At 48.5% G+C, this 13,617-nt stretch overlaps 1 protein-coding gene across 3 annotated transcripts in view; it reads right to left on the bottom strand.

Moving 5' to 3' along the window:
• Window positions 1-4,056: 4,056 nt before the first annotated feature.
• Window positions 4,057-13,617, bottom strand: part of Sord (sorbitol dehydrogenase) — a 31,446-nt gene continuing 21,885 nt past the window's right edge. For 2 of the 3 annotated variants that reach the window (XM_017591474.3, NM_017052.2), the window contains exons 5-9: window positions 12,053-12,171; window positions 10,190-10,255; window positions 8,860-9,035; window positions 5,873-5,994; window positions 4,057-5,204 (exon numbers count right to left, since the gene is read on the bottom strand). In XM_017591474.3, coding sequence (XP_017446963.1) covers window positions 5,039-5,204; window positions 5,873-5,994; window positions 8,860-9,035; window positions 10,190-10,255; window positions 12,053-12,171 — 649 coding nt within the window. In that variant the 3' untranslated portion in view covers window positions 4,057-5,038. Of the gene's footprint in view, window positions 5,205-5,872; window positions 5,995-8,859; window positions 9,055-10,189; window positions 10,256-12,052; window positions 12,172-13,617 lie in introns of all 3 variants that reach the window. The other variant, XM_063283108.1, reaches the window with a different exon arrangement.

Genomic DNA, 13,617 nt, shown 5'->3' with positions numbered 1-13,617 from the left:
AGACAGCCTGTGGCATCCTCCCAGTGAAAACAGGTTTAAAGACAAAAGGTCAGTCAAAAGTCAGTGTGTTCTAGGGTAGAGTGTTTGCCTAGCATTCAAGAAAGCCCCGATTCCATCCTTACACTGAAGGAATCAGGTTCAAATTTGTGATTCTCCTGCCGTTACCTGCCACGTGCTGGGATTTACAGGCACACACCACTGTACTCAGCCTAATTATTTAATCTCCCCGCGTCTCTATTTTCTCAGCTATAAAATGGGGTAATGGTACTAACCTGATTAGATGACAGTGACAGTTAAGTGAATTAACACATCTATCATCCTCAAAGTGTCTGGCCCATTGCAGTCCCCTGCAGGTATAAATCTCTTAGCTCAGTGGTTCTCTCATAATGGTGTGACCCCTTAATATAGTTGCTTGTGTTGTGGTGACCCCAACTATTTCTGTTGCTACTTCATAACTACAATTTTGCTGTTGTGAATCATAATGTAAATATTGATACACGGGATATCTGATATATGGTCCCTGTGAAAGGGGTCATGATACACAGATTGAAAATTACTTGCTGTCTTAAAAGGCCTCCTTTCCCCCCCACACAGCAGGGAGAAGAGTGTGCTCTGTCTCTGGTCCAGAATTGCTTGGGATGTCTTTGGTGGGATTCTAGGGCTGGTGGCAGGTGACAGTGGTCTCTGCACCTGATCCTCTTGGGTTTTAGAGCCTCACTTCTCCTTACTGTGAGTCACTAGACACTTAGACACTTAGCCTAGCTCCTTAAGGAAGCCCAGCTATTCTGGAGTCAGCTCAGACTGACAGAGGAGCAGAGCTGCTCAGAGGTGAGAGGTAGGGCTCTCTCTTACCAGGCTACAGATGTCTGAAGAATGTGTTCCTGTGAGCCAGGTACTTTGCTAGTCTGTAGGGACGCCTTCACAGCGTAGAATGAGACTTGGCCATAACCTTTAGAAGTGCCTGTCCAGAGCGGACCAGGCCCCATAGACCACCTGGGTCTATCTAGGGCTTCTTTGAGTGGTAGTCAGACAGAACAGGGAACAGGGATGGGGGGCTGTAAGAGAAAATCCCTGGGTTTCTCTCCTCCCTGCTTCCTGGCTCCCTATCCAACGAGGCCTGTCGTGGCTGAGCATGGTTTTCATAGAAGAGTAGAGAATGCTGGGTCATTCTAACCAGACCTTTCCCAGCCCCTTGGGGTAGGTCTCATATATCTTCAAGCACCTTGGCAGAGTCAGAGGCTTGGAGCTAGAAAAAAACAAATCTTGAGGGTTCATTCACCCTGCTTCTTTAACAGGCAAGGAGATAAATCTTGGTGAGACAAGGAGAGAACACAGACACTCGGTAAACACCATCATAGTGACAGGCAAAGAATTTCAAAATGACTTCATCTGACCCCATGACAACCCCGAAGTAGGTATTACTTTCCTACTTAAAGGGACCTGAGGCTGAGATGAGTCTAACGGGCACAGACGCCCAGAGTGCGCCCACCTATTCGTTACTCTGTGGAGCCCAGGCCCTTCGGGCATCTGCCAGTCTCCTCCTTTGCCACTTCCGTCACCTACGTGGCCGATTTTCCTGGATGCTGATTCAGCCCACAATAATGCAGAAGTGGGGTGTCAGGCTTTCCCTGCTAACCTCCCCCAGAAATGCCTATCGCCCCCCACCCCCCGGAGCATCACTCCCCCTGCAGACACATTCTGGGAAGAGGGCAGCAACTGTAGAAGCAACGGCACGGCGCCATTGGGTCCTAGTTTACTTGAGTATGGCAGGATGTGGGACTTTAGCACAGGGAAGCCAACGTGGTGTCAGTCCAGGGAGGCTCTGGCTGGAGCCCACTGGTCTCTGCGTTGTATCGAGTCTGACTGACTCCCTGACCTGCGCCTGCTGAGTCACCGACTTCACTCTGCCAGTATTAATAGCTTCTTATCTGAGTTTTCCTCCCTCCCTCCCTCCCTCTCAGATCATATGTTGACCTCTTGATTTGCTGATAATAGTTTTCTGATTAAGTTCCCGAGAATCAATAACTTTTTTTTTTACTACATTTTGCATTTGCGTACGTGTGTGTGTGTGTCTGTGTCTGTGTCACGCAGAGGACAACATTCTTTGCCTCCACCAAGTGGTTCCTAGGGATTGAGCTCAGGTCATAGGGCTTGGTGGCAGGAGGCATCGCTACCCACTTAGCTGTTTTACCAGGCCTAGAAGAATCAATAACTCGATGATTCTGATGCCAGTAGCCCTGTCCCAAAGCACATGGTATGTGACAAGGAACATGTTTCCTTTTGGAGATAATAGAAGTAGATAGCACCTGAAGTGTCTACTGTCAAGCCAGAGGAGCACAGCATTCAGTACACTTGCAAAGCAAGAGAGCAGAGAACAGCATGGCTACTCTACTCAATTACTCAGAACTCAGAAACTTCCTCAAAAGTCTCCAGTTGTCGAGTGTTTTGGGATTCCAATAATCCAAGATCAGCATCCAGTTAAGTCCGCAATTCTCAGAGTTACACCTGCTAAAGAGAGTGCAGCATGGCGAAGGGACATTTTACGTGAATGACCTTCCCTCCCAGTGACTCAGGAAGGTTTGGTAAAGTACTGTCTTGTCATACAATCACTTCGGTAATGAATCCTCTATGATACATTTCCTCTCAGAGGTCACATGGGTCCAGGAAACAAACAACCCCTCGGGTTGGAGGACGCACCAAGAAATCACACAGTGGTAACACCAACTCCACCCTTGCCCACTATCAGATGCCAGGGAAAGAACACCCAGCCTGACCCAGCTAGGCCTTTAAAAACTGAGAGTGAGGTACAGAGGCTTTGGACCAGGATGGTGTGGGGGCTGGGCAACACCAAAATGGCACCCACTCGTGTCTGGAAAGCACGTCCCATCAGCCTTAGCAAGCTGCAGCACATGCAGACCCTTCCCCACCATTCTTCTTAGTCCCATGAATTTAGCACGGAGGGGAAGTGGCTGCCAGCAGGAGTGTACCTGACTGAGCTCCTAGCCTCTGTCCTAGCGGCTGCCTGACCATTGCTTCCTTCTTGGTTTCTGAACTTTGAGCTTAGGCTGACATCATGAGCAGGGACAGTTCTGAAGAAAAGGCAAATAGTCAAACACATCCTGAATGTTTCCCCTACGCTTGACCTCTGGCTTCACTACCAGCTTCCTTTATGCAAAACAGCAGGCAAGGCTGTGCTACACTGGAGATACTGGGAAGAGCTAGCCAGGAAATAAAATCCAGAAGCAACACAGTGGGCCTACGGGCTGCCTTCCCCTCCTCCCTTGTCACCTTCGGGGTCCTCTTAACTCTCCACCCTTAGCCCTACCCTCCTCACCCCAGTGCCGGGAGTGCCAACTGGGCGGGGTCCTCCATGTTGACTGAAAGCATGCCCTACCTGGTGAGAGTATACAGAAGCCGCCAAGGCCTTCCAACACTGGGGAGCTCCAGGGGAATTCATGTTCTTGGTTCCGGGACTGATTCACCAAGTCAGTCAACACAGTACTGAATGGAGATGGAGGGAAGGAATTTCCATCTTCTACAGCCCCTTCTGTGAGCGTCTGAATAACGCTCGGTAACTCAGATACAACACCATGCTGGTGGCACACTGAACAGCCCACCCCATTTTGGTGCTAGGATGGGTAAGAAGTCATTGTGGCAGCTAAAGGGGATGTGACATAGAATCTGCCGGGTTATCTGGGGCTTTGCTGCTGTTAACACACACTCCTGCTGTGCACACTATTTGCAAGTTTAACAGAGAAGTCTGCCCCTTCCTGAGACATCTTTGAGAAGTCTTCCAAGGTGAGGAGGGGCTTTTCTCATTTTAGGAGATAATAAAATTATTTTGTTGCTGCCCCGTAACTGGAATTTCTCCGTTATGAGCAGTAATAAACATCTGATATGCAGGATATAAGATGGGCAGCCCTCAGAGGGGTCGAGTAGTTTGTAAGATTGTGTTTAGTACGGAAACCATGTCCCCTGCTGTAGGCTTTGTTATTCTTCCGTGTAAGAAACAGGCAACCTAAGTTTGCTCCTTAAACAGAACAAAGCACACAAGAGTTCAACACCAGCGACAGAATTTACTATTGGAAGCAGTTTGAGAAAGCTCAGGTGTTGGCCATGGTCTTCTCCAGCAGAGTCTTTTTTTTTTCACGTGTCCCCTACTCATAGCTGAAGAGGTGGATTACAGACTGCAGCCCAAGTTACACCACAGTTACTGTGCTCTTCTTGATTATCTTAAGATCACAAAGGGCATGATTTGGACCCAGATCTTATAAAGAAAAGCCCCATAATTTAATTAGGCTCTGTGATACCCATCCATCAGATATCACTAGCCTTAACAGCCGAGAAGGGGAGCATCTTCTGAGTGGGATGGGATAATAATTGCCTAGGAGTGAGCCTGGGAGAGGAGGCGAATCCTGTGAGTGGGAAACTCAAGCCCTCCTGTGGCCCTCTTGTATGAGTTAGGCTGGATTTAGGATCTTTGGGTGGAAGTCTCCTGGTTGCTTAGCAACCAGTACTGCTCCTGAACATGAATGAGCACTGTTGGGAAGAAGGCCTCCACTTTGCAAATGTAAGGACAGAATTCTGAGCTGAGGCAGAGCTGAGTGCCCTTATTCCCCTCAAATCAAATGACACTTGGGAAACACTGTGCTCTGAACAGCTCTGGGGCCACTCCCATGTTAATGACGTCATTTCTCCATGTTAGCCCCACTCTCTGGCACCCACATTGGAACATGGACGAAGGCATGCTTCGTCTCCTCACCCAAAGAAGGTACTGAGAAAGGGCATTTCCGGGACCTCTCTGCCAGACTCTTGGTTCTAGACTTTACTCAGTATACGCATCTCATTCTGGCTACGAGGTCCCCCAAGGTGCCCCTACTTCTGTCTTTAAGGCACGCCAGCTCCTCTAAGGCTCTCGGCTTATGAGTTTATTATTCCTACCATTCAAAAAGAAGGTTCTGCATTAATGGCTTCCCCTTCTGGTCCATTTAGCCCTTAGATGCTGAGAGAGTGGGCTAAGGGCATAGAGCAATCACATTTAGGGGTTCTGGTCATTGGGGTCACACTTGATCATAACTTTCAGCCCCAGTCCCTTTTTGGCTGTTTCAAAGGCTTCTACAGCCTTCTCCAGGGGGAACCTATGGGTCACTAAGGGCTTTACATTCAAAGTCTTCGATGCAAGCATGGAAACTGCCATCGGCCACCTGTAAGAGATCACAGGCAGTCCATTAACCTTCCGGAAGAGTCAGGTCCCCCAGTTACTAAGCTCAGGAACTGCTCAACCATATTTATTTCTGCAAGGTCAGCTTTAGAGTGACAGAAGTCTTGTGGGTTATAATCTTTGGGTACGGAGTCTATTTTCAGTCACCACATCCATGCTTCTAGCTCCTCTGTGACAGACCTGTGCCATAAAGTTCTTTGGCATGAAGGCCTAAGTTATACTATGGATGCCAATACAATGAAAGCATCAGGGAGGTAGCCTAGGACGGGCTCAAGATAACCAATTAGCAGCCCAGAGTGGCAGAGCTGACTATAAAGTGGGCGCTGAGGGCATGGAACTGTATAGGCTGGGAGTAAGAGGCATCACTGGGGAAGTGTGCTCCGGAGAGAGCACCCTCACTGCACATGCTGGGGAACAGCAGAATATGTGTGAGGTGGGAGAGAAGCAACTCTCCAAGACAGATCCCTTATTCCCTTTAAAAGGGGAGAAAACAAGTCTTAAGGACAAAGTACACGCTCTCTCTTAACAGCCCTGTGGTCAGAGAATGGCCACATGAATAAGCAAGAGAGACGCCTGGTCTCAGGGGCTACACAGGACCTGTCTCGGGCATGCTGGCCACTGGTCACCTTCCATCACCCTAAACATACTCACGTGTTGCAGTATCGAAACACGCCTTTGATGTCCACCTCCCGCACAGCTGCGTGCACTAGGGGTAAATTGATCATCTCGGGGCCCATTCCCACAACCACCAAGGTCCCGCCAGAGTGAGTGGCCTAAGGAAGGAATAAAGACAGGAAAAGTCAGGATGTATACAGGAGGTCCAGATGAGAGCTGGACAACAAGTGTTTGTTATACTGCCACACTACTCTTCAGCACACCACCCAACAAACGCTAACAGAGCAGCAGGTGAAAATCAGCTTTTGAAGACCCAGAAATGTGGATTGATGGAGTGGTTGACAGAGAAGAGACACTAGAAGTCAATTACTGGGTGGGCACAGTGCCATACTCAGTACCAAGGAAGCCGATGCAGGGGGCTTCTGAGAGTTCAAGACAAGTGTGGGCTACAGAGTAAGGGCCAAGTCAGTCTGGGCTACATAGTTGAGACCCCCCACATCTCAAAAAAAAAAATAAAAATAAAAATTGGGAACCACACTCTGAGCTCATCAGTAGGGAGAAAACTGCAGCCATCACATAAAGCAGGCGACACAGCTTCATCCACACCACACAGACAGACTATTGAAACTACTGTGGTTTAAAAACAGCTTCATCCAGGAGGCCTGACAGGAACCATTTTATCTCTCACCTCAAAAGTACTGGGCATAATGGATTTTTGTCTTCCCTAATGTCTGCTAACATCATGAAATTAGACTCAGTGAATCACTTCCTCCTTGAAGCATGTTACGGGGGGAGAAAACCTCCATTTAATGCCCTGTAACTACAGTGCTGGCCCCATGGCATTCAGTGGCCCTGGCCACAGGAAAAAAGGACAAGTTGGTCAGACAAGGCAGCAGCTCTTATACCAGGACCATCGTGAAAGCTACAAAAAGAGCTACAGGGATGCGCACAGCCAGCCCTTTTGAGGGAGGCCAAAGAAATGCCAAGGGGAGAGGTCTTCGGTACCAGATGAGAGGTGGTACTCCAGGCTGCGGGCATCAAAACTGAGCAGCACAGGCCTGAACATGGTTCCTCAGCAAGCACCTCATGAATAACAACCACAGGGTTTGGCACTTACGTGCACTCAACATTTGGCTGTTTTCTGTTTTCATTAAAGTGCAGAAATCCTTACAAACCATTCAGAAATATATGTGCAATGGAAAAACATCACTGTCCCTATTGGAGACCAGTGAGAGGTCAAAGCTGTGAGTTGAGTCACAGAAAACTCTTGATTGATTTTTCCAGGAAAATGGTTTCCCCACTTGGGAGTTGCCTTCCTTGACAAAAGGAGGAACTTACTGGCTATTCCAAGTAGCAAAGGCCAGCAGCATGCTAGCCACAGGTCAACGAATGCTCAGATCACCAGCCCACTGTGGGTGTGGTTAATATACTAAGAGATGCCCTCATTCTGCCCATGGGCATCCACACTCACAAACGGCACTCAGTCACCTTCCAGGCAGGAAGATATAGGCCCACATTTGGTGCCCCTGCCTGCTGTGCTCATCGGAGGGGATCACCATACCTTCTGCATGATGGCTCTACAACCATGTCAGGAGGACATGAGTCATGCCTGGAGAATACCTCAGATCACATTCACCTCTATGCCATCCAGGTTGCCTGGCAACTGTCCTACAGCATCAACGGTGGAAGGTGACATCTGTTCCCAGATATCAGGGCAGAATAGGAAGGACAACCGCGTGCCTCACTGCTGCTCTGTGGTGTGGTACCACTGGCCTGCTAGCCACCTGCAGATGGCAGACAGAACTTCCTTGCTGCCACAACTTGCAATGTGATTAAAACAGAGCCTGGCACCCAGGAGGTACCCAAGAGAGTGCACCATGAGAGTAGCCCTACCATCAACAGACTCATCATCCCTAGGTCCCGCATGGAGACCACTGGCTTCCTATGAAGGTGGGGCAGAGGGTTTGTTGACTCTAGTAGAAACTCAGGACAGGACACTTGCTCCTGTCATCCCCTAGCTCTGTGACACTGTCTTCGGAGAAAGAATCATAGCAATGCTGCATGAGTTCCAGGCCCAAGGGCATGCCACAGCTAGAGGTAGGTGTGCCACAGCTGGCTGCCAGTCTCCCTGAATTTTTCACATGCTGCAAAGTGACCCGTGCATTTCTGAAGTAGGTCCTTAAGGTAGAGGCAGGAGCTTCTCCCAGCTCGGGCCCTCCCACCACACAGCTGCTTGTCTGCTCCTTCCCATCCAGTGACAAAAGCTTAGGCAGTAGGGCCTCCTCAGGCTGGGGCTGATTCTTGATCCTGACTCAAGGCACTGAGAACCTGAGGACTTGGATGCTCACTGAGAACTGATTTCAGGAATTACCGCCAGGCACAGAGGTATCACGCTCAGAGGGCTGGCATCCAAAGGGTTAGTTCTTCCTCCTTTCCTTGTACTTTGCTCTGTCACCGCCACACCTTCCCCCACCCCAACTCCCTCTGTTCCCTATAAGTTGCTAATAGGGTGGGACCTTGAGGGGTGAATCAGGCACAGACAGCTTATCTGCCCCTAACTCTGGAAGACAGCACCTCAATTACCAACTATGGCCTTGAAAAAAACTCCATCTCACCTTTGTGACTAGCTGAATTATTAACTGTGGCTTTGAATAAATGACACAAAGACTAGTTTTCCTCAATAAAACAATACAGGAATTTCCCACTCTACCAAGGCTCAGTTCCGTCTATCCTGTTTATGACTTTGCCAAGAGCGTTGCTTCCCTTGTACTTGTGCGACACCAACAGCAACCCCATCCTGAAGGGGTGTGTCTGCTTTTCATACTTGAACCTCACTAGGACTCAAAGCAAGTCCACACAAACAGTAGGAAAATGAAGTGCAGAAGGGTTGTCTGCCTCAGCTTGGGGTCAGACAGCAGCCTGGCCGAGCTGGATGGCAGAATAACCTCCTTGCCACCCCCTTCCTATCTGCACCATCTCTGCCACGAAGCTGCACAGCGGCAAGCTGCACTCCCCTCACTCACATAGATGCCCGTCTGGACAGAGGACTCCGCTCCCGTGCATTCGATGGTGACCTCTGGCTTGCTCCCCAGCACACTTTCCACCTTCTTGGCAATGTCGTGAGGGGTCTCTTTGGCAACCTGGATGGTAAAGTCTGCTCCAACTTCCTTGGCCTTGGCTAACCGAGAAGCAGAGAGGTCTAGAGGGAAGCACAGTCACTTCAAGTGGAGAAGCCGAGTACCGACAAGGAAGAAAATAAAATGGGACACGCGAGCTGAACAGCAATCCCCAGTGCAGGGCTGAGGCTGCTGAGCCTGACACAACCTGCGCTACACATCGCCTAGTGCAACACATATGCACCCACTCACAGACACCCTTTACATACAAACAAACCTCTACCCAGCCTCCCACACACTACAGCTCTACATAGCAACACACATACATGGACCGGACATGCATGCACTAATTTTGGTCAGACAGACCAAGCATGATCCTTCATTTAGCATTAAGAGGGGTAGTGTGAGTTCTCCTCTCTACAACAGCTACCTTCTCCTTTCACAGAAGGGCCTACTTCTAAATCCTGACTTGCTCACTCCTGGGAAGGCTGTTCAGCTCTAGAACCCAGGAGATAGCAGGCGGAAGCTCTTTTAGACACCTATACTTCAGAACATGCTATGGTTTATCCCTTAAAGGTTCACCCAAGGGGTTGGGGATTTAGCTCGGTGGTAGAGCGCTTGCCTAGCAAGCGCAAGGCCCTAGGTCCAGTCCCCAGCTTCGATAAAAAAGAAAAAAAAAAAAAAAGGTTCACACAAGATTTGCTCTACAACATGAAGAGCTGAGGTAGTACAACCTTTAGGAGCAGGGACCTGTGCACTGGGCTACTGTCCAGGAAAGGGACCAGTGTTCTGGGACCGGGTCTGGATCTATCTGGTGTTCTGTTTTCCTCCTGTCATTGTGATGCCATCCACGGTGGGGCCTTCATGAGAGACCAGACTACTAAAATAGTTTAATCTTAGATTCTTGTCTTCTGAAACAGTGAAGTAAAGCATTTTCTTTCTAAGCAACAGAAAATGGACTGACAGACAGAACGAGGCCCATTGTTGGCTTCAATTCCACCTGTTTCCCTCTCAAAGAGATTTAAACAGAAGAAAACCTTACCACCAGATGTGGTAGCCATGCCTTTAATCCCAGTGCTCAAAAGGTAGACAGATCACTAAGTTCAAAGCCAGTCTGGCCTACAGATTGAGTTCAAGGTATAGCCAGGGTTACACAAAGAAACCTTGTTTCAAGGAAACTAAAAGAAGAGGAGGAAGAACAAGAGGAAGAGGAAGAAAGAAAAGAAACCCATCTTACCAATCACCACTACTTGAGAAGCTCCCATTGCTTTGGCCACAAGCAAAGTGACTATCCCAATTGGCCCTAGACAAAGCAGAGAATGGAGAAGTTTGTTGTATGTTAAAAAAAGCATCAACTTTTTCCCTGCCTGAGCCCCAGACAGGAGCCATGTTTTGTGTACACACATGTGCATGGGTTGCAAGTGTCCATCCAAATGCCTGGCAAACAATAAGAGTTTTAGAGCTGTTCATGAACACAGATGTGTACAAATGAAGGGTTTTTCTCTTATTAGTAAGTTCTGGTTGACCCTTCACTTTTCAGTTTCCTTTCTCTTAGGCACTGCTGGAGAGAATTGAAAAGCACCAGAGACTAGACACCAGAAGGTCTGGATGTATTTCCCTGACCCCAACTTCAGGAGAACATACCACCCCTCCCCAGGGTGAGTCACATTCTTCCTTGATGCATCAAGCATCCTTCTTCCTTGAGGTGGGTCCCTGGGTTGACCCACCCACTAACCTGGTATTTGATTGCTAGATGGCACTGTGGTTTTAAGATAAAACAAAGCCCCACACAAGGCAATAAAAAAATACGTTGAGTTTGGCTCTTTTTGTTAGAAAACAACTTTGTGTATTTCCCCCAGTAGGCAAAACACTGGGAATACCTAAGATGTCTGAGACTAGCGCAGGTACCATGTATGGTAGGGTTGCTGCACGGCTTCAAAGACTGTGCTGTAACTTTGCAGCCTGCCATTGACATGGCAGGATTTGGTTCTTCATGTGGGTCCCCAGAATTGAGCTCCGCATCAGACTTAGTGGTAGGTACCTTTGCACCTTTGCAGCTGAGCCCAGGGATGTTTGTTTGTTTGTTTAAGGGAGCACAGGCTTCTGTAGCCTAAAGCCTATAATCCCAGACATCAGGAGGCTGAGGCAAGACTGTAATTCAAGGCTAGCCTGAGCTACATTAGCAAGACTCTATTTTCTAAAGTCTTAAGCCACATGCAAAGCCTAGCCAGGGATGGGAACACACATCTGCATTTCCACTTGGGCAGCTGAAGTAGGAACATCATGAATCCAAAGTGAATTGACTACCCAGCTAGACCACTAAAAACAAAGCAAAACAGTAAAAAAAACCACAAAACAGTAAAAAACCCACAAAACTAAAGCTGACTCTGCACCAAAATATTAACAGTGGTTCTTCTCCCAGGCTTGTGGGTAATGGGCTATGAACGAATTCCTATGTGTGTTCGCACACTCACATGCATGCACATGCACATGTGCATGTGTTATCCGGCTTACCAGCAATTAAAAACACAGAATTATTTGGTCTTAGGCCTCTGAGATTTGTTCCAAGTAGCAAGAACAGGGTCCTGGTCAGTATCTGACTCCCTCCTGTTACCAGGCCTACCTACTCCCTTTGCAGAGCGGCAAACCTCTCACTTCTCTTGTGTGATTTGCCAAGTTCTTCCCTTCACTACCCCCAATATTTCCCTAGTGTATGTCAAGGGATCATAGTTTATTGCAAGGTTTATAATGGCTAAGAGTTTATTCCCTGTGAAATCGAATGTTAGTTGCTACCATGCTCACAGACATTTATTCTTTTCTTTGTTTGGCCTTTTTGAGATAGGTTCTCACTGTGTAACTCAGACTGGCCTGGAATACACAGAACTTCTCCGGCCTCAGCCTCCAGGTGCCGATGTGTGTGGATACATTCCCTCGATGGTTCCTTTATTTAGCCCAGTGCTGATCACTGAGCCAGACTATCTAACGCCCTCCTTCCCAGAGTCTATGGTCAAACCCAGTTCTTGGAGAAGGAATGAGAGAGGGGAAGGATCTCCTCATTCCTGTCTGGGGAATCCACAGCCTCAAGCCCTCTGTTTCTTACCAGCTCCACACACAAGGACCTTGTTCCCCAGGGAAACCGAACCTCGACGGCAGGCATAGATCCCCACAGAGAGAGGCTCAATCAGGGCCCCTTCTTCAAAGGTGACACTATCAGGAAGCCTGAGAAGTAATCCAACATCCACAGTTAGTCTGACTCTATCAAGGTACTGACGATGCTCTCAAGTCTACACTGCAATACCACAGTAATACTACAGTAATACTGTCATTGACGTTACACTGTATTTGCCTAAGGTCCTACACCATCATAACATTTAAACCCTGACGTATGTGGATAGCCATGTACTAAGTGAACACGCTATGTTTGCTCACAACAATGTTAGAATGATTTGGTAGTTGCTATTAGCCCCCTCTCCCCTGCTCCCCCACCCCCCACTGAGAAAGAAATTAGGCTGCAAGAGTTAAATGGCTCATCTCAGAAGTTCAAAGTGAAGCTCAAAGGGTTTGAATTAGAAGCCAGATGTTTGCCCCCAAAGCCATGCTATATTATTATGTCCCTAGGAAAGTAAAGTTCTTTGGCAACATCACTTCAGAGTTCAGTGAACACATGGTTTCTGGTGATTTTTTTTCAAGTGCTAGGGACTGAACCCAGCAACCCAGTACTTGCACATAAGCAGCAGTTCACACTATGGCTTTCTAGTATGCACTTGCCAAGCAGTGAGGTAGCATCCCTGTTACCATCCTCATCATGTATCCCTAGCTGCCCCATGACTGGCTGAGATGGAAGTGGGAACTTTCCACAGAGCCCACAGAACCTTTGCTGCTAAGTTCTCAGCTTCTTTACTAAGCCAGCTGGCATCTCAACCGCATCCACAACTCCGATTCTGTGATGGCGACAGTGAGTGTTTGGGGAGGCTTGGCAAAGTGGGATGCCTTCTCACCTACCCTCAGGACAACACTGTCAGGCAGGCAGGGAGGATTTTTCCCCTTTATTCTTCAGGAGACAAAAAGGCTAAAGGTGTGACAAGGAGTCCTGGCCGCCCTCAGTTGGCACAAGTGTCTCTGGGGGGTCCTATCCTACCCCTGGTTCCCAGCTATCCAGTGTTTATTTAGGTCCCATTTCTACACACACACACACACACACACACACACACACACACACACACACACATCCTCAGTCACGGCATCCTGCCCCTTCACATTCTCCCACAGAGCAAGGATTGGCTCTAAGCTGAGTTTCTCTCCTCTCTCCAACCTCTCCTTAGCATACAAACACCAAAAAGAAATGAGGTCAGGGTGAGAGGGGAGGAAAGGGACCTCATCTGAGTGTTCTGTCAGGGGCTGCCTCCTCCACGCTGTGCCTGGCTGACAGCAAGGCTCCAAGTTCACAGCAGAAGGCCAGGAGTCTGAGAGCAGCCCTTCCAACAACTGACCGAGGGCCAGAATGAGGACTATGGCTTTCCTCGTGCAGAGCCCTTTGTAACTTATGAACGCCAGAGCACAGGCATCCTGGTGGATTTTACAGTAGTGTTCATGTGAAAGACAAGAGGGTAGAAGGGGGAGCTGGACACCAGAAGATATGGGACAGGAAATGCAGAGGTAGTGGCA

This window comes from Rattus norvegicus, chromosome 3, assembly GCF_036323735.1.
Source record: "Rattus norvegicus strain BN/NHsdMcwi chromosome 3, GRCr8, whole genome shotgun sequence".
NCBI classification, from domain to species: Eukaryota; Metazoa; Chordata; class Mammalia; order Rodentia; family Muridae; genus Rattus; species Rattus norvegicus.
Note: the sequence above shows the minus strand (reverse complement) of the source record. Positions and strands in the feature narration are given on the sequence as shown.